The following is a 21,971-nucleotide window of genomic DNA, read 5'->3' as shown; positions in this document are numbered from 1 at the left end:
CTAAAAGGTTGATGAAAGAACCTGTAACTTCACCTTGAGCCTTAGAATAGTGGCCAGAAAACAACTCTAATTTTCTTTCATTTTCTCAATCAAATCTCCATTATCTCATAATACTAAATACTTGAAGCTATTTATATATCTATATTTGGGCTTAGGGAATACCCAAATATCAAATAGCCTAATATATGGGTTCATGGGTAGGACAAACATAACCCAACATGACCAAGGTCCTCTTTTTCTATTATAAAGAAGAGCTAAGGCAAAAATCATGGGGTGTTAAAGATCTTGAAATAGTGTACTTATGGGACTAACTAGCCCATGTTTTTGAAGAAACAAGAGAATCCACAACTCTCAAGATCATATTTTTGAAGAAACAAGACAACTTTCCACACTTATTTTGGACTCATTCTTATAATTAATCTAAGTGCATAAATAAAATGATCGACAAAATAATAAGAAAGTATACTTAATTGTTTTGTTTGCTTTACTTTTTCTTATTTAATTATGGTTTATTTCTTTTATAGCACTTCATTGATCCTTTTAAGCCATCCTTCTACCTTTACTAATTCCATGGGAGGTTTCCATTCACCCTTCTTAATTTCTACTAATTATCAAGTTGTCTCATACTTCAACTATATATCTATTAGTTGAAAACACTTGGGACAATGTTAGATTCAAGTTGAGAGGGGAGGGTGGGGGGTTGTAACACCTCATTGTTTGAACTTATTGTCATACTTAGTTAGAAATTGGTATTATTCCATGCGTTTCACAACATAAATGATATGTTAAGACATTTCATAGAACTTTTTTTCTTTTCATGATATTTTTGTTTGGGAGATTGAATTGAATTTTCAATACACTTAATACTAAAGGTTAATGTTTTAAATCATAGGATTATATAATTGCACTCAACTTTAAAACCTACATGCTAGTGATCTATAGAAGATTTCTTATGCTTCTTTGACTCACACACAATGGATCTAGTATTTTTTTTGGTAGGTTACCTAAAAAGCCAAATTTGAACATAGTAAATTAAGGGGAATACATATTTATGAATGATATTAGGATTGGTTTCAATTTTTTTTTTTCAAAAAAAAAAAAAAAGATCTTTAAGAGTTCCCTTTAAGTAACTAGGCTACTCACCTCAAGAAGCATCGAGTATTTATATCTAGAATAGGAAATTTTAAAAAGTGCTGCAAATATAGAGCAATGGATGATTAGAAACTCAAATATGGGTTTAAGGGGGATCTTTAACCCTGGTACCCTATATCATCTTATTGGGAGTTAGTGACATCAATGCTCATTACGTGGGTTGGAATATGTTGATGCCTAAAAAAAAAAAAAAAAAAAAAGGTTGCACAATTTGAATTAAAACCATTAAAACTCCATGTTTAGAATGCAAGAATTAAGAATCAAGGATTGACATACTTTTAAGCTAGCTAAGTTAACATAGCAAAGGAAATATAAAAACTCTTGTATAGGAAAAAACTAGTATAGTTTATTAGTACCTATGTGATTATTTTATTACTCAATGATTGATGATGGAATCTGAATTCAATTTAATCACCTAAGGGGATCAAATTGGGAAAATATTTTGAGTATTGATCTTAGGCCATTTTTTTTAGAGTTATATAATGAATGATCCAAACCAAGTCCTCCTCAAATTGTCACCATAGGAGATGTTTCCTTAGCTTAGAAGGAAATCACTCTAGAATACTTAATAGGGAAGAAGCAAGGTAAATTCTTCCTCACAATTGGTATAGGTGGAGGATGCACCACATTATATGTTATTTGGAATGCCCTTGAGAGGATGTATGCCTCATAGTTCCAAGCTCAAATCATGTAAATGTATTTGTAGTTGCAAACATCTAAAAAGAGAAGCTTGCACGTATGTGATTATCATTTTAAAATGATAACTCATTAATCATATTGCATCTATAGCATAACTCATAATTGATTATGATTTGATGCTAGCTATTTTTTAGGGCTAGGCCCTAAATATGATCTTTATGTAATCTTTGTGACTAACCAGTTAGATCAACCTTCATTGGAAGAAGTACACCTATCACTTCTTATGAGTGTCAACAAGATCATTATTGTTTTTTTTCCCTAACATTATAATGTACAAGAAAAGAAAGTTTAGTTAGAACAAACAAAAAAGGAACTCCAACATTGTCACCTCTAATGGCAACAACTTTGAACATTATCTTACACAAGAAAAGGAAGTTTAGTCAAAACAAACAAAAAGGAACTCCAACATTGGGACCTTTAGTGGCAACTTTTCTTCAAAGTCTAATAAAAGAAGATGATGAGGATGAGGTAAAGGGAAACAAGAAGGAAGTTATTTATGGAATTGGTTTGGATATAATTCTTCATCGTACTACTACCAATTTGATCAAAATTATTTGGTTCATAGCAAGATGACAACCATGATCACATCATCTTCTAGTGTTAATGATCAAGTTTAATACATTTGATTGGTAATGGTTACCATATGAGTAAGCGTGACATCTGTGTTTTTCATTGGGAGCTTCTTTATAGTTGTTTTATTTCTTTTTTGCCAATTGTTATGGAATTTTAATTGCTTACAAGAACATATATGAGATTAATAGGTTGAAAACTCAACTTAGGGGAGAGTTTGAAATGAAAGACTTTGAAGCTGGGAAGTGAGTACTCCACTAGGAGCTTGCTTCAAACCTTTAAGTGTTTTATCATTACATACCAAGGAGAAGGTAGAACACATGCCACATATTCCTTATACTAGTGTAGTTCGAATTATGTATGCTATAATTTATACTAGGTTAGACATTTCATATGCAGTTAGTGTGGTAAGTAGATATATGTATTACCTATGAAAGACTCATTGATAAGTAGTGAGTGGCTAGTTTGATATTTGAGAAGGGTATTGCATGTTGACTTAGTATACAATGTAAATAGTGACATTTTAAAGACAATTATTGGTTTTTGGTTATGTTGATTATGACTACATTGGAGACTTGGATAGAAGGACTCTAATAGGGTATGTATTCACTCTATATGGTAGTTTTAATAGTTGGAAATCAACCTTTTAGTACAATTTGCTTTATCAGTAATTGAAGAAAAATACATGGAAGCATAGAAGCAATGAAGAAGCTATTTGATTTAGGGGTTTGGTTGGCAATTTAAGCTAACATTAGGAGTTATAATGAGAGCCAAAATTCCATACATTCAACTAAAAATTATATGTTTCATAAGAGGACCAAACCTATTGATATTAGAATGCATTTTATCACATATGTGATTACATAGGGTGTTATTGATATGAAAAAGATCTCTACAATGGATAATCTAGTAGATATGATGACTAAGCTCATTTCTATAGTTATATTTGAGCATTACTTGGACTTAATTGGTATTGGTATCCAAATGCCCTTTAATGGATGTAATAGCAAAGTAACATGAAAGACTTTTGAGTTTGTTTGAATCTTAGATGGTAAATGTTGGAAAGTATCATAAGTTTTATTTTGAGTCAATTTATAAGTCATTGATGTTTTCCTAATAAGACATATTCATGTAGATGTCTTTCTTATAATCACAAAGGAAACATCCTATTGTAATTTTTCTTTTTCAAGTAATAGGTATCTTTGACAATTATACAACTAATTTCTTATATGAAATATCCATATGTAGTTATATATATAAGATGACATTTTGACCAAAAAAGAGATTCTTTTTTGGTGATTGGGATTTTGGGATTTGTAAGCTCTTAGTTTGTACTCTCCTCAATAATAATGGAAGTTCTTTGTTTTTACATGTGAGTGTAGGCTTTAGGACAAATCACATAAATTATAGTGTCCTTCATGTATAGGTGTGTGTGTGTGGTTTTATTTTATGTTATTTTCTTCTTCCTATTATCATCCTTGTTGTGGCTTATCTCATGGCCTATTAGATGAGTAAGTTTTTATGGAACAGCTACATGGTTTCACTTGATCAAGGGTGACTAGATCATGCTTGTTATTCATGTTAAGACTTGTATGGTTTAAAACAAGCTCCAAAGGTTTGGTTTTTAAGAACTATAATGTGTAAGAGGCTACTCTTTATTTCTCATATGGAAAATGCATCGAAGATCATCTCTAGAAAAAGAAAATGGACAAAGTTAAGCCAATTACCACTCCTTTAGCAAATTGTAATAATATTTCTATTCATTATGGAGCTCTTTTTAATGTTCCAACTTTATATAGAAGTAATGTTGAAGCCTTTCACTATGTTATAATCACAAGGTCAAAAATCATGTTTGCACTCAACAAGGTTACCATTGCATGCATGCTCCAACCATAAAACATTGAAGTATAGTTAATGAACACTAAGATGTTTGAAAGGGATAATTCACCATGGTATTCTATGAAATATAGTGCTCCTAATTATGGTATTTGCTTATACAATTGTGTATTTTTGGGAAACAACATGGTTTCTTAACAATCAAAGAAATAATGTGTTGAATCTAGGTGCAGCATAGAAGCTAAATATTATGCCTTAACATCTAACATAGTTAGGTCATAATGCATTCAATTTTTACTCTTTGAAAGCATTTCAATGCGTTCAACTCTCACTATATGGTGTGACAACATAAGTACTACTCTCTTTATCCTAGTCCAATTCTTCATTCTTGCTCAAAGCATATAGAGATCAATTTTCATTTTGTTTAAGATCAGGTTATGCAAAAGTCCCTTGATATATATTTTATTCTTTCCTTGAATCAAATTGTTGATATTTTCACTAAGTTTTTACCCATAAAATGGTTTTTGTTTTTTGAAGAGCATACTCTCCATCATGGATAGGTGGTTTTACTTGTGAGGGGTTGTTAAGGAAACGAATTAGTAGCACAATCATAATTAGTCACCTTGACTTTAATTATTTCTACCTTTCTCTTAGTTTTGTAGGTGTAAGTAGAGTCCTTTATTTCTTCCTTATAAGTTATTGTATCATAAAGATCATCCTATAATTTCTCTTGTGATCAATTCCTAATATTACTCCATGTAATATGATAAGTACAAGTATGTAGACAACTTTAGACTTCTATAAAAAAAAAAAAAAATCACATTCTCTTTTTCTTTTAGTTGGGATTATAAATGGATTGTCTTGTACATATCCACCTATAGACAATATAGTTAGGATAGAGCCTTTGAAAGCATGATATGATGTGGGTTTTGATAGAAACAAAGTATAGAAACTCTCAGGAAGCAATAGAATGTTGAGGAATCTGAAGTGATATATTTTATTAAGCTTCAAAGCACTTATTTATACAACTAGCTTAAAATAGAAAAACATAAAAAATAGCAACAAACCTGCTACCTATAGATACTTCCTAAAGAATAGAAACAAACCAACAAATACTTCGTAAGGAATAGGTAAATCTTCCACATGACTAACTTATTTGACTACTTCCACTTCAATCTACTCAGTTCCATGTTAGTAGCTCATAGGACATGTCATTCAACACTCCTCCTTGTCTCTGGAGCTGCAGACTCCAAGCCTTTGCCTCAAGAACTCATATCTAGCTTTGGGAAGTGGGTTGGTTAAGATATCAGCATTTTAACTTTCTGTTTTGCAATAGACCAACTGTATTTCTCCCTCCTATATCTCTCTTAGGAAATAGAGTTTCAGCTTGAAATGTTTTGTTTTGCCATGGAACACAAAATTATTTGCAATTGAAATTGCATCTTGGTTGTCTACGAGTATTTATGTGCTTTCCTTTTGCTCCGTAAATAAGTCAGCCATCAATTTCCTGATCCAGAGAGCCTGATTCATAGTAGCAACAACAACTACATATTCTGCTTCTATTATGGATTGAGCTATGACTTCTTTCTTTTTGGAACACCATGAAAAAATAGTAGAACCAAAATGAAACAATAACCTGAAGTACTTCTCATGTCATCAACATAACCTGCCCAATCACTGTCTGAATAACCATGGAGAGTAAAGTTTTTAACTTGACAAAACCTCAGACCATAGTCAATTGTACCCTTGACATATCTAACAATTCTTTTTGCTGCTTGAAAGTGAATTTCACTAGCACAATGCATGTACCTTGAGAGTAAACTTACAACATTCATAATATCTGGTCTGGTTGCCGTTAGGTACATCAAGCACTCGATAATGGTCCTGTAAAGCCTTTCATCAACTTTTGCAGCTCCATCTTCTTTGCAAAACTTCTCATTTTGATTCATTGGAGTTGCACTTGGATTGCACTCTCCCATCTTGAACTTTTTCAAGATTTCCTTGGCATATTTTTGTTGACATATGAAGATCTCATTCTGCTTTTGTTGTACCTCCATGCTAAGAAAGAATGTCATCCTTCTAAGATCAGTCATCTCAAAAACATCCTTCATTTCCATTTTGAAATTGTCAATTTACTCCATACTGCTTCCTGTCACAAGTAGATCATCAACGTATAAAGATACCACAAGTGTTTCATCACAAACCTTCCTGAAGTATAGAGTAAATTCACTTAGGCTTTTTGTAAAGCCTAAGCCTAACAAATGTGAATCAATCTTGTTGTACCAGGCCCTTGGTGCCTGTTTTAAACCATACAAGGCCTTTTTCAACAAATATACTTTCTCCTCCATTCCTTGAACAATAAAACCTTCAGGCTACTCCACAAAAATTTCTTCCTCCAAGTATCCATTCAAGAAGACTGATTTGACATCCATCTGATGTATATTCCAGCCTTTTTGAGTAGCAAGAGCCAACAACATTCTTATAGTGTCCAATCTAGCAACTGGGGCAAAAGTCTCAGAGAAATCCACCCCAAACATCTGAGCATATCCTTTGACAACTAGTCTTACTTTGTGTTTGTTTACAAAACCATCAGAATTGAGTTTGGTTCTATAAACCCATTTGACTCCAATTGCCCTTTTGTGTGTCGGTTTGTCCACTAGCTCCCAAGTCTGGTTTTTTTCAATCATTTTAAGCCCCTCCTTCATTGCATCCATCCATTTTTTATCAGCTGCAGCTTCTTCATACTCTGCAGGCTCTATTATAGCAACATTACACCTCGGATAGATGTCAGAGAGTGATCTGGTTCATCTGACAGGTTCATCATCAATATTGTCATTCTCTTCCTAAAACTCAAGGTCCTTTTGGAACTCAAGATTCTCTTTAAACTCAAGCTTCTTATCATTATCCCAGTTCCAACTTTCTGATTCGAAGAATTTGACATCTTTGCTAACTATTACTTTGTTGTTTTCTAGAAGGTAGATTCTATAGGCCTTTGATATTGAGCTATAGCCTATAAAGATCCTAGCTTCTATTTTCTTATCCAATTTGTCTTTCTTAACATGTGGAATATAAGAGAAACAAAGACAACCAAATGTTTTTAAATTTTGTAGCCTTGGTTTATAGCCATACCATGCTTCAAATGGAGTCTTTTGTTATAAAGCTTTTGTTAGCAGTCTATTCAGTAGAAAGACTGATATATGTGCAGCAAACACCTTTTCATTTCCATAAGTGTTCTATTTTTCCTCTCAACGACTCCATTTTGTTGAGGGGTATAAGGTGTTGTAAGCTGGTGCTCAATGCCTGCATCCTCACAAAATTTGTTAAATTTCTCCGAGGTGTATTTAGTTCCATTATCACACCTAATCACTTGCATTATACATTTACTTTGATTTTCAGCCCAAGCTTTAAACTTCCAGAAAATGTCAACAACTTCAGATTTAAATTTCATGAAATAAATCCAGCACATTCTTGTGTGATCATCAATGAAAACAATATAGAACTTACTGCCATTCAGTGATGGTGTTCTCTGAGGTCCTCCCACATAAGTGTCTACTAACTGCAACTTTTGAGTAGCTTTCCAGGCCTTGTTTTATGGGAAAGAAAGTCTTATTTGTTTCCCGTACTAACATGCTACATAGGTAGGAGGCTTCACTTCTAATTCATGAAAGCCTTCTCCAAGATCGTTCTTCTTCATAAAGAGAAGGGCGGTATGATCCAAATGCCTATGCCAAAGCATTGGATTGCTTTCTTCTTTTGTGAATTGTAGCCTGCTCTTCTTTCATCAAATCTAAGGCAAAGCTTTTGGCTTTCATTTGGACTATAGATACCTCTTTGCCTTGTGCATCAACAATCATGCAATGATTGTCCTCAAACAACACCTTATAGCCTTTTTCCAGCGGCTGACCAACACTGAACAGATTTTGATTAATCTCAGGAACATATAAGACATTAGAGATTAATTTCAAACCTATGTGGCCTTTAATTGCCACTATTCCTTTGCCTTTTACTTCAAGATATGCTCCATTTCCAATTCTAACTTTGGAAGTAACGGTTTTTTCAAGTTCCTTAAAGAGCCCTTGATCATAAGTCATATGGTTTGTACAACCATTATCTATAAGCCAAGTTTCTGGGGAGCAGCTAGTGGCAAAGCATGATACCACAAATAGTTGCTCATCTTGAAGTTCTTCCACAACAATCTTGACTTCTCCTTGCTGTTATTGAGATTTGCATATTCATTCCACATGCCCTAGTTGACCACACTTGTGACATTTTACATCCGGCCTCCACCAACACCTTTTTTTGTGGATGATTGGATTTTTTACAGTAAGGACATGGTGGAAACTTTTGAGTGTTGTTGCTACTATTATTGTTGCTTTGCATCTCTTTCTTGTCAGTATATATGGCCTGAAATGCACCCTCCACAGATCCTTCTTGTTTTATAAGCCTCCTTTGTTCATGAGCCTGTAATGCATTCAACAGCTCTGCCAAGGTGATACTTGACACATCTTTTGAGTTTTCTAGAGATGATATTGTAGTCTCAAACTTTTTAGGAACTGTTATAAAAATTTTCTGAACTATTCTAGAATCAGAAAATTCAGTACCAAGAAGTCTTACTTTGTTAACAATACTAAGAAGTCTGTCGAGTAATCCTTGATTGTTTCTGTTTCTTTCATCCTTTGCATCTCAAATTCTCTAATAAGGTTTAGCACTTGCATACCTTTGACTCATTCATTTCCTTCATATTCCTTCTTCAGGAAGTTCCATATTTCATTTGCTGTCTTCAGTGTCATGATTCTGGTGAAAATTGTAGATGAGACAACTACAAATAGACTAGTTTTTGCCTTTGATTTCCTTTACCTCCTCTCATTGTGTAGTTTTATCTGAGCCATAGTTGGATTGTCGGACAGGGGAAGAACTTCATATTCATCACTAAAAACTTCCCACATATCACTAGCATCAAGGTAGGCTTATATACAGACAACCGATACTTGATAATTTATTCCATCAAACACTGGAGGTGGCCAGTGCACTCAGTGAAGCTTCTGAGGTCATTCTAGATATCGCTTTGGATAGGGTAGATGGTGGTGTATAGGTTCACTCACCTCACAGGTTGCTCAAGAACCTGGCTCTGATACCAATTTGTGGGTTTTGATAGAAACAAAGTGTAGAAACTCTCAAGAAGCAACAGAACATTGAGGAATCTGAAGTGATATATTTTATTAAGCTTCAAAGCACTTATTTATATAGCTAGCTTAAAACAAAAGAACATAAAAAATAGCAACAAACCTGCTACCTATAGATACTTCCTAAAGAATAGAAACAAACCAAAAAATACTTCCTAAGGAATAGGTAAATCTTCCACATGATGAACTTATTTGACTACTTCCACTTCAATCTATTCAGCTCCATGTCAGTAGCTCCTAGGACATGTCATTCAACATATGATGTAACAAAATAAGTTTTCATTAATAAATTTATTTATTATGGTTTTTAGTTCCCATTTCTATCCTTAATTGCATTAATAGTTGTTTGAGCATTCTACATGTATCACTTGCATTGTAAATGACTTGGGTGCATTAAGAGTTGCACAAAAGATCCAAGTCATGGGTTCCATAGGTGTAAGTAGTCCATCACGGGTTCATGGATTTAAGCAATCTATTAAAGATTATAGTGCATGACCTCCTAATTGGAGGGATGATTTTGTCTTGGTGATCGAGATGGATTTCCTATTATAAGTGCACTAATATATTGCATGGGCTCTCAACCTTGACAGAATATTGAGCCAATGGCTTTGACCAATGGATGAGACCCTAAGGTACTCATATATTTCTTACAGATTGGGTCACTATTGATTAAGGTAGGAAGCAACAAGTATTCTCAATAAAGGCATCATCATATCTCATGTGTTTGGGATAGTGTGTCCCCTTGGGTGATCCTAAGGATATGTGATAAGGAAATCTATGCTCATAGTAATTCCTTAATTGGAATTAGACTTATGCTCTTGGAAAACTAGAGTATGTTAGTTGATCACATAATAGGAGGATTAGAGACTCAAGGGTTAGAGAGGTAACCTTGAGAGGCTGATAGCATCCACTTCATTAGATTGTAGACATTAGTTTATTAGAAGTTTGCTTTTAGTGGATAGTAGGTCATGGAACTGAGTTTATATCTCGTTGTAATAGCCCAGGATACTAAAGTGTAGTTGACTCCCTCTAATAGGATGTTGAGTCAACTTCAAATTGGATTCTTATGTTCTTAGGGGTTTGTATTTTCCTATAGGTCCTAGTGGTTCTTGTTTAAGCTCATGTTCCTTAGTGACGTATCTATTGAGAGACATTTGGGTTCCTTATTCATATGTGTGCATAAGTAAAAATGTAAGGTTACACAAGAACTTATGAGTGATCTATCTAGATTGAGCTAATTAATTTATTCTAGTCTAACAATCCTAATACATTAATTAGAACTTAGTGGGTTGAATTAAGTGACCTAACTCTAAGATGGGCTCAAGTTACTTAAACCCATGAGGAAACCTATATAAACCCTCTTAGGGATTTAGGACTTCGACACTCTAAACATTTAGTTGTCCAAAGAGGTACCTAGCCTTCACCTCATCTAAAGAGGGTTCCACATTCTCACGTGCTGGATCCAGGAAAGAGACTAATTGGGTGGAAGACCTATTGGTTTTTAAGATTAGTGACACTAGTCTCTTCATCTACTAGAATTGATATAGGAACATCTGGATCATAGGTAGAGCATTTAAACTCTAGATTTAAAGTTTTAATATCTATTTTGCATCTGTTGCATAAATCTAGATATCCTTAAGACATATTTTGCATGCACATATGATCTAGGTGTTATCCCAACAAAAGTGAAATAATAAACTTCTATAAAGGTTCTACATGTCATACAAGCAAGATAATGTCTTACACAAATCCTCATATAAAAATTCCAACCTATTAATTTTTAAACATTTTCTATGGATAATATCAAAGATTATCATACCTCAATACAACAAAAACTCAACATGAAAGGACCCATCGCCATTCCAAGGTTTTTTTTATTCTTTCTTTTATCTTGATTTTTATAGAAAAAGAAAAATGGATAAAATCTAAAAAAAGCAATAAAAATTCATTGGTTTCATAAAAAGAAAAAAGAAAAAAAAAGAACTGTTATTATGAATCTTGAAATAGATTGTATGACTTTAGACAAAAAAACAAATAAATAAATAAATCAAATCGAAGGTATTACCTATGATAAAATAGTTCCAAAATCTTGCATGAAGTTCTTTGTCACCTCCCTAACATAATGACATTAAGGAAATGGTATTAACTTAACAATTAATTCTCATCCATTTCAAGAATTAATTCAAGTATTGTTCATTTCTTATTAATTATATTTTTGAATTATAGATAATTAAGAAGAAATCAATCCTTATTGATGTTACTCATTCAAAAAAGATATATTAGTTTGTCACATCAAGAGACTAAAGAATATGTTTACAACAAATTCTTAACGTAACTAAAACATAAGTCATAGTCTCTCTTACATATGCATGACTCATAAAATAGATGAGACTTTTGGCTATAATAATAGATGAAGTAAGTTTAATCCTATATTAGTCTTTGCTCAAAAGAATGCTCACATTTGTGTAAAAATATACTTACTATTGAAATACAACCAATTGCATATGAAGTGCATGCATGCACTATGCACATACACGCACATAGATATATATCATATAATAATAGGCATAAAATGACATGAAAATTGTTTTTATCCATTGAAATATGTTTTTTAATTGTTATAATAGATTTATATTAGCTTGGAAATGGTATTTTTAAAAGGGTTTATAAAACCTATCAATAAATTTACGTGTAAGCTAAACATGCTATATTAGAAAACATATGGATTGCACTTCATGAAATAATGAAAAACCATAACAAGCATAAGAGTCATATGAATAACACCAACATAGATGAGAAAAAAAGAAGAAGAAAAAACTAAATAGATAGGAAGGAAAATACAAGCTCACCACCTAAGAAGAAAACACTAAGGGATACAGATTCAATCACTACCCAAAGTAGTTCACAAGGGATATAAAGCAAGGAAGCAATCCTCTGTTCACAAAATCTACCATTTTTTTCTCCAAAGTCACTGTCCCTCATCCATCATCTTTTCTATCTTTGATTTCCAATCGCCATAACTTGGAACAGTCCTCTAAGAATGAACAATTTACACAACTATATTTTATAGGTAAGTTATAAAGTCTCACTCAGATCATAAATTCTACTGTAATATGCTTAAGAAGTAGAACTTTTCCAATTCTTGAGTAGCACTAGACAATTGGACCTTTATGTGGAGAATTGAACATCACTTCCCTTTTAGAAATGAAGTCCCTTAAAATGTGTTTGAATCCTAACTCAAATACCTTTAAATTGGTATATAGTATGCATAAGAATTTTCATTATCCTAGTACCATATTTACCTCAAATATACCTTTTTAAAAGCAGTTTCTACTTCTCTTTCATCTCATATGCTTAAAATAAAGAGTTAGAGCTCTTTTTTAATTAGGTGTTCGATTATAAAATGGGACACTCTTGTGTCAAGTTCTCTTTGTTGGAGAAGACTTGTCCTCAAGTCTAGGTCATTTTTTCAACATGGTAAGGATAAAAATCAGAAACATTGAAAGCTGTTGAAACACCATAGCTGTTAGGAAAATCAATCTTCTAAGCATTTTCATTAACCTATTGAATTACCTTAAATGAGCCATCTACCTTAGGTTAAAGTTTAGAAACTTTGTAAGTGGATAATGTTCTTTCAAAGATTAACTTAAACCATATCATCTACTTTAAACTCCATGACTCTTCCTTTTTCTATCAGCATTCTTCTTGTGCCTCTCATTTTGCTTGATAATTATGTTTTGAACTTGTTCATGTAGCTTTTTGATACTCTTAGCTCTTTCTTCAAAATTCTTACTAACATGATCAGTAGCTGGAAGTGGATCTAAGTCCATTGGAGTTATGGGATTTTTGACAACATACCACTTTAAAGAGAATGTAGCTTGTTGTTTAATTAGGGGATCAATTGGAAGAAAATTAAATTGGAGCCAAATTAAGATCCATTGTCAAATTTTCTTACCCATGTAACTTCTTAAAATATTTCCTAATCTTCAATTAGTCGCATCAGTTTGACCATTTGTTTGGGAATGGTGAGACATGCTAAAATTTAGACTTGTTCTAGCTTCTTCTAGAGGGTACACAAGAAATAACTTAAGAACTTCGTATCTTGATAAAAACAATGGTTTTTGAAATGCCATGAAGTTTCACAATCTCTTGAATATACAAATTAGTTATATGAGTTTCATCTAAAGTCTTCTTGGATGGAATAAAATGAACCATATTAGAGAATCATTTAACAACCACTAAGACAGAATCATTGTTTCTTTGAGTTCTTAGCAAACCTACAACAAAATCCATGCTAACATCCTCCTAAGGAGCCTTAGACACTAGAAGTGGAGTGTATAAACCAGTGTTTTGGTTGTGAATTTTGGTTATAGGGCATATTTTGTATCTTTTTACATGCATCTCAACCTCTTTTCCTATTTTTGGCTAATAAGAATGTTATTGAACAATAACAAGAGTTGTCTCTCCTAGAGCAACCACTAATCCCACTTCCATGAGCTTTTTCGACACATACTCTCTTAGATAACACTAAGGAATGTATGCATAATCTATTAGTCTTAAAAAGAAGTCATCTTACAATACAAACTAACCATAAGATCCTTTCTTTCACTCTTCCCAAATTTGATCAAAATAAGGGTTATCCTTATAAAACTCTTTTATCACTTCAAAACCTATAGTTTGCACCTCCATTGCACATAATGAGTGTTTTTGGCTTGAAACATCAACCACTAAGTTTTGATTACCAAACTTATGCTTGATTGTAAATCTGAAAGCTTAAAGAAACTCAACCCAAGAAGCATGCTTGCTATTAAGCTTTTATTGACTATTAATGAGCTTTAATGTTTCATGGTTTGAATACAAGAAAAATGGCTTAGGAAGGAGATTTTGGCTCCATTGATCCAACGCTTGAAAAATGACATACAACTCCTTGTCATATGTTGAATACTTCATTTAGGATTAATTTAATTTCTCACTAGAGAAAGCAATTGGTTTACCTTCTTGACTAAGTACAACACCCCTAGCCATATTAGAAGCATCACACTTTACTTCAAATAATTTAGTAAAATATGGAAGTGAAAAGCATGTGCTTTAAATACTTTTTTCTTCACAACTTCAAGACTCTTGTTGCTTCATTTGTACACTTGAAAATATCTCCCTTTAAGCATTTAGTGATAGAAACAACAATAGAACTGAATCCCTTGATAAACCTTTGGTAAAAAGAAGCCAAACCATAGAAGCTTTGAATGTCATGAAGTGCCTTAGGTGTCGACCCATTTAAAATTGCTTCCACCTTATAAGGATCCATCTTGATTCCATCTTTAAAGACCATATATCCTAAAAAGACAAGTCTATCAATAAACAATCTACACCTTTTTAGGTTGGCATAGAGCTTTTGGCTTCTCAACTTGATAAAAATTTGATGAAGATGTTCAATGTGTTGCATTTCCTATTCGCTATACACTAGAATATCATCAAAGTACATAAATTTTTTTTTTCCATGGAAGGTTTTATAATATGATTCAAATGTAGCATGAAGTTACTTAGAGCATTGGAATGACCAAACAACAAAATCATCCATTCATAAAGTCCATCTTTGATCTTGAATTTTATTTTGCATTCATCTTTGGGTCACATTCGAATCTGATTATAATTGCTTCACAAAACAATCTTAGATAAGATTGTAACACTATAAAGTTGATCAAGAAGATCATCAAGACGTGGAATGAGAAAATGATAGTTAAAAACTATCTTATTTACAACTCTACTATCAACACACATACACCAAGTTCCATTTTTTTTTGCACAAGAATAGCAGGTACTATACATGGACTCATACTTTCCCTTACTAATCCTTTAGTTAGTAATTCTTCAACTTATCATTTCAACTCATCATGCTCTAAGGCTCATTTTTTATGCCACTAATTTAATTGGAAAGACAACACCTAGAACAAGATAATGTGGTGGTGAATGTCCCTTAAAGGTGGAAGACTAAATAGAATCTCCTTTAGGATTACATCTTGGAATTGTTCAAGAAGTTGTTGCATAATGATGGGTAGGTCAATATAGTCAAGATTTTCTTTTATCAATTCTTTTTTACATTTAGTTTTAGTGAGTGCATTATTCATCCCAGCCGCGCCCCCTTGCCTTTTTTAGAAAGTTTAGGAGCTCCTCCAAATTATAAGGACCTAAAACAATTTTAATCCCATCCTTGACAAAATAGTAAGTGTTCTTGTATCCACCATGAATGGTTTTCCTATTATATTTGTAAAGACACCCAAGAAGTAGATGACAAGCATCCATAGCAACATCATACCATATTTCATATGTATAATTTTGTCCAATAGAGAAAGAAATAAGATAATTCTTATCTAGATTAATTTCACTTCCTTTTAGAAGCCAAGACAATTTCTAACGGCAAGAGTGCTTCTCTATTTTGAAGCCTAGTTTCTCCACCATTTTAGTAGACACCTCATTCACAAAGTTGCCTTTATTAATGATGACATTATAGACCTTGCCCTTTGGAAGTGCATCTGGTGTCAAAAATATTTTTTTTTTGTAGTTAATCCACCCCTTCTTCATGAACAACACTTGAACTTCTTTGAATTACAAGAGATTCTTCTTGATTTTCATACATGACTTCTTCTTCTTCTATTTGGGTTTCAAAGCTACCTTGGACATCAACTTCACTCTCTTTATCATTTTCTTCCTCCACTAGGGTGAGAATTATGTGATTGGAACATTCTAAATCTATATGTTTATATCTATGACACTTAAAACATTGACAAGAATTAGCTTTCAACAAGCTCTACAATCGATTATAACCAAATCCATCGTCACCCTTCAAAGCTATTTTAGATGTGGTTTTCATAATTGGATTAGCCTTTGCATTAGAGATATGTCCTAGCTAAATGGACCATCTTGTGGCATAAGCCGAAACTCGCTACTCTTTACTTCCTTTTGTTGTTTTTCTACATTAAGAGCAAGTTTGCACACATTATCTTCTAATAAGGTTGTAATTGGATAGCACTACTAATTTTAGGCTTCAAACATCTAAGAAAACAAGCTATGGTTTATTCTTTAGGTCAATAAGATCACATTTCATCATAAGATGGTGAAACTTTGCTATATGTTTGATTACTACTCAAAAAGAGCATATTTTAGATAATAATTCTCATGAATTTTACATCTTTTGAGTAGTAATTAAGCCTAAAACACTCAATTAATAAGTTGTTACCCTTGTAAGAGTTACTAACAAGCTTTATGAAGTTTTAGAGTCATTTCAAGGTATGATTTTGATATATTGGTGATAAAAGAGATGAATCAAATTAAGAGAACAAATAATGTTGATGATGATCCAAATGCATAATAGAAGAAGCGATGCAATTGGTTTGGACCGGGATTTGGAGCTTATTGGAGGTAGCTAACTTAGAGTCAAAAGAAGAAAATTGAAGAATTGACAAAGAGGAGCTCAAAAACCAAATGTTGTAGATTCGCATGATTGTACGAATTAGATTGGAAGCGGAATTTGTACTGGAGGTTGAGGAGGATGTGTAAGTTGATTTCGCATGAACATGCAAAAATTTTGCACAACCATGCAAAATGGTCCAGAAAGTTGTTGCTCCTATTGCTCAATTGGTTTCACACAAACATGTGGAATGCTTATTTTGATGCTAAACTTTAGATTGTTGAAGGGAGAAGGTTCCAGATGACCCTTTAGATGATGCCAAGTGTCCACTTGACCTTGGCATATAAATAGGAACTTGAATCTCTCATTAAAAAACTTTTGGATACTTTGGATTGTAGATTTTTCTACAAACTCTTTCTCTTAATAGAATTTCCTATTTTCTTTCATTTTCCCTCATTTTCTCACTAGCCAAACATGCCTTATGAGACCAAATCTCCAAGCATGAGTCGCTAAATCTTGTTTTTCTCGAAGGAAGAAGGATTTAAAGGCAAGAATTATGGTGAATTAGAGAAATGAGTTTTAATTGCAAAGGTAATTTGATTTAATTGATTGATCAATTGAAATTTAGGAATTTTTTTCTTCAAATTATCTTGAATGACTATTACATTGCAAACTAGGTAGATTCATTAAATTATTAAAGCTATATTTAATGAGATTGCATAGTTGCATTGTATGAATCATTGGAAGATGATTTAAGATGAATTGAATATATAGTTTAAATTGATCTCTTGGATTAAATGACCTAATTTGAAGAGAAATTAGGTATAGACTTATAGCTAAATCTAAAATCAGTTTAGATGAGAATTTAGGTTTTCAATCTAACTTGATGAAAAATAGATCTGAACATCTATTCACCATAGATTTTGTTTTCTAGAAAATCCTAACTTCAAGAGTTTATTTTCCTTATTAATTTCCTTTTATTTTACATTTTATTGTTCTTTTCAATTTGAAGTCATTGTTATTTTGAATTTTCATTATGAATTGCCAATACAATTTTACTTGATCACAATTATTTCTTTCTTCCCCATTCAAGCCTTAATCACTGGAAATAATCCACCCTAATGGACGACACCTAAGACTGTTATACTATCGTAACTTTGGCTAAAAACCCTTTTTGATCAAGTAAGAGTTACTTTAGCATAGTTGAATTAGGTTATAAATTTTGTTTTGATGCGATAAACGATGAAAAATTAATCAATCAATGTTCTACATGCAACTCCTTTTATTTGAAGTTGAGAAACTTAAGGAAAACATCTTGCCAATAATTGTCTAGCAAATATTTACTCTTGAGTTCCCTTTTCATCTTTTGTGAAGTCATAATTCTTCTCTTGCCAATAAAGAGGCATACTTTCTCAATTTGATAGCAACAAAATTTACCCTATGAACCTCTGAAGCTTCTTTGTAGTTAAACACCTTTTCCATGATATGAAGCCAATCAATAAGCTCACCTGGCTTCATTATGCCTTTGAATTCTAGGATATCAACTTTAATATCAAAGTCTCTTAGAATATTGTGATTCCTTTGTACACAATGAGGAGGAGAGACTTCTCTCGAATATTAGCTTAGGTCTTTATGAAAAGGATTAATGTTTTTATCTTTATTGCTAGGAGCCTCATCCTCTATATTACGATTGGATTCATTATGCCTAACAGCCTCACAACATTCTAAAAATTATTGTAGTTGTCACACTTGTCTCCTTAATTCTTCCACCTCAATGTCATGAACAACCCTTTCATGAGCAGGATGTTATTCAACATTTTATGTGCGATGAAGATAACAAACCATGAGAACTTAGAACCTGCTTTGACACTAATGACACTAGGATGGATGGAAAAAGAAAAGAACTACATAGATAAGAGGGAAAATACAAACTCACTACCAAAAAAGAAAAAACTATGGAATATAGATTCAATCACCACCCAAAGTAGTTCACAAGGGATATAAAGCAAGGAAGCAATCCTCTGTTCATAACATCTACCATTTTTTTTTCTACAAAGCCTTTACCTCTCATCCATCAACTTCTCCCTATTTGACTTCCAATTGTCATAACTTAGAACAACCCCCCAAGCATGAACAATTTCCATAAATATTTTCTAGGTAAGTTATAAAGTCTCACTCAAATCACAAATTCTACTATAATATACCTAAGAAGTAGAACTTCTCCAATTCTCGAGTAGCATTTAATGATTTGACTTTTCTATGAAAAACTGAACATAACTTCATCTCTAGAACTGCAAATGAAGTTCTGTAAAATGCATTTGAATCTTAACTCAAAGACAGTTAATGCAATATATAGTATGCATAGGAATTTTCACTATCCTAATACCAAATATACCTATTCAAAAGTAGTTTTTGCATCCCTTACATACATGATTAAAGTAAGGAGTTGGAACACTTTTTTAACTAGGAGTTAGATTATATAATGGGACACTCCTGTGTCAATGAATGACTTAAAAAGCTCATAGAGGAGGAAACAAAGATCGACTAACTAGACATGCCATTCTCCCAATGTAATTTGAGAGAGGACTAGAGTAACCACCACTAGACTTGCCATGAAGCTAGCATGGAACAAGTGCATCTAAGTTTGTGAACACATGAATGATACTATATATGCAAGAATGTGAAAATGCATATATATTTGGGAGCTTCATAATGCCTAGTCAATAGAGCACATTGATGGCAGCAACATGGTTTGATTATGTTTAGTTTTGGCATAAGAATATATTGTTTACTAGAGACATGGATGGTTCAAATGCAGAATAAGTTCCAAAGGCATAGAGGCACAAGTGGCATTTCCATATTGTTAATAGTTGATTAACTATGTCAACATCACATGATGACTAATCAACTTAATTAAGTTTTTAGTTGAATAGCTTAAAGATTCCATAAATGTTGGGTTCAACTTCTGCTTCTACACTTAGTTGCTTCCACCATGTGTAATATCTTGAAGTAGTTTTATGCAATATTTTCATAATTGAACTAGTCATTAAACTGGAAATGTTACTCAGTCACAGTTCATTGGTCAAGTCGATTGTTCAACCATAGTAGAAATTACTGTCTACATGACATCATAAATATATAATTTAAGTTGCATTGAAATATATATATATATATATATATATATATATATATATATATATATGAAATGAAAATCTTAATAATATTTTATTTTTTATCTTTATTATTATCAAATCAAATCATGATAAGAACAAGTATAAATGTATCAATATTTTAAATTTTATTGAATAGAACTTGTATAATATTTAAGGGTGAATATATATTAGGTAGAATGAAAATTCTATTATTTAATTTTATCTTCATATCAAAAGTTATTTATCCGACTATTTTATAAAAGTTAAAATTCAAAATATGTTTCTAGATTTAACCAACCTAATAAGAAGGTAAATCTCTCCCCATTCAAATAATGTAGTATCACTTATCTCTTTGTTGGTGACTTGCAAATACATGACTAAGCCACATGTGGTTCCTTGTTACAGACTCATATGTTATCTTAATTTCTCCCTCCCGTCATCGAAATAAATCCATCTTAGACTAGGATTTAGAGAATGGAAACATCAAGAAACTCTAGTAGTTTCTTAAAGACAAGTCTCTACTATGAAAGAGGTTATAATTTAAGCATAAGATTCACACATTCTATAATAAGGTATTTATAATATTATTTATTTTATTATATTTACCTAACACTTGTGAATATTATTCTTGAATTAAAAAAAAAATCTTAATAGCTAAATTCTGGCAAGTATCACTAATTAGAACTAATTCGCTGGAAATTCAGAATTCCAACTTTAAAAAAATTCATATGCTTATTTTAATATTAAATGTTTAAGTATTTTTTTTGTGCACAAAATTGTTCTTGATCTACAAAGCATCAATTTATTTATAAAATTAAAAAGAAATTCAATATGAAAAATATTACCTTGAACAGAATCTCTTTTTCAGAAAGTTGTTTAATATGAACAGTATTTGGTAGCTTAAGTCCATCTGGAATTGCAATCCTCATTACAACTTTCCAACTGTGAATAGACCCAACTACATTAGCAACATAGTTACTAATTAATAACATGAAATGAAGTTGTTAATGATGATAACTTTCTAAACATAATTTTTTGTAACTAAGTTATGGGAAAACATAATCACCAATAGCTCATATGAAAACAAGGGACATGCATGTTTGAATAAAGAATATGGGACATATGATATAAGCATATCATTTACAACCAAGTTGAATAGTTTTAAGAATTCTCAAAATTATTACTTAAATTTTTTTCATGTTTCTATAAATCTGCTTATTGTGTGTAGTGCACAAATAGGAGAGAGAAAAATTTTCATTTCATAGGCATTTAGAAAGAAATGTTGCAGTTTCTTGATATTTTCTACATATTTTAAGAATTCTGAACACTATTGCTTTATGCCTATAAATCTTCATACAACTTGTGAGTGTGTGTGTGAGAGAGAGAGCTTCTTTTGCATTTCATATAAGTTTTTTTGCAAGAATAGTATTGCAGTTTATTGATATTTTCAACACATTTTAGCTATGTCTGACTCCTAGAAAATCCCAGGAAAAGAAAAAAAATGCTAAAGAAAATGATATTCTTATGTTTGGTTTTGCTATAGAACATAGGAAAGAAAGTCAACTATAATTAAAATTATTAAGAAATTTCTATATTTTTAAATTATTTAATCTTTATATAGAAGAATTAAATAAATGAAAAAAGTTTGAAGTAATATATCAAAATAATTTATTGACTTTAAATCTATTTTAATTTCATTTATTTTTTCCTTCCTCTCTATTTTCTTTTCCTTGCATTTTCCTTCAAACTTTCTAGGAACCAAACATAGTTTAAGAATTCTAAAAATTACTCCCATTTTATTTTATTTTATTTTTTTATAAATTTGAATGGTATGTATGTGTTGTGTTTTGTGTGTGTGAGATAACTTTACTATTGATACAAGATGAGTTTTTTTGTATCCACTTGACTAGTCCTGAAATAGGAGTTTTTTTGGTAGCCTAAAGTCATTGCTTACACATACTATATATTGAAGTC

The 21,971-nt window shown here is 32.0% G+C and overlaps 1 protein-coding gene across 2 annotated transcripts in view; it reads right to left on the bottom strand.

The window, feature by feature from the left end:
- LOC117926490 overlaps positions 1-21,971 on the bottom strand; it is a 47,956-nt gene that overhangs the window by 16,006 nt on the left and 9,979 nt on the right. For both annotated transcript variants that reach the window (XM_034845591.1, XM_034845592.1), the window contains exons 6-7: positions 20,843-20,939; positions 11,506-11,554 (exon numbers count right to left, since the gene is read on the bottom strand). In XM_034845591.1, the coding sequence (XP_034701482.1) occupies positions 11,506-11,554; positions 20,843-20,939 (146 nt within the window). The remainder of the gene's footprint in view (positions 1-11,505; positions 11,555-20,842; positions 20,940-21,971) is intronic.

This window comes from Vitis riparia, chromosome 12 (genome assembly GCF_004353265.1).
Source record: "Vitis riparia cultivar Riparia Gloire de Montpellier isolate 1030 chromosome 12, EGFV_Vit.rip_1.0, whole genome shotgun sequence".
Lineage (NCBI taxonomy): Eukaryota > Viridiplantae > Streptophyta > Magnoliopsida > Vitales > Vitaceae > Vitis > Vitis riparia.
The sequence above is the reverse complement of the archived record's forward strand: the minus strand, read 5'-3'. Positions and strand labels throughout refer to the sequence as shown.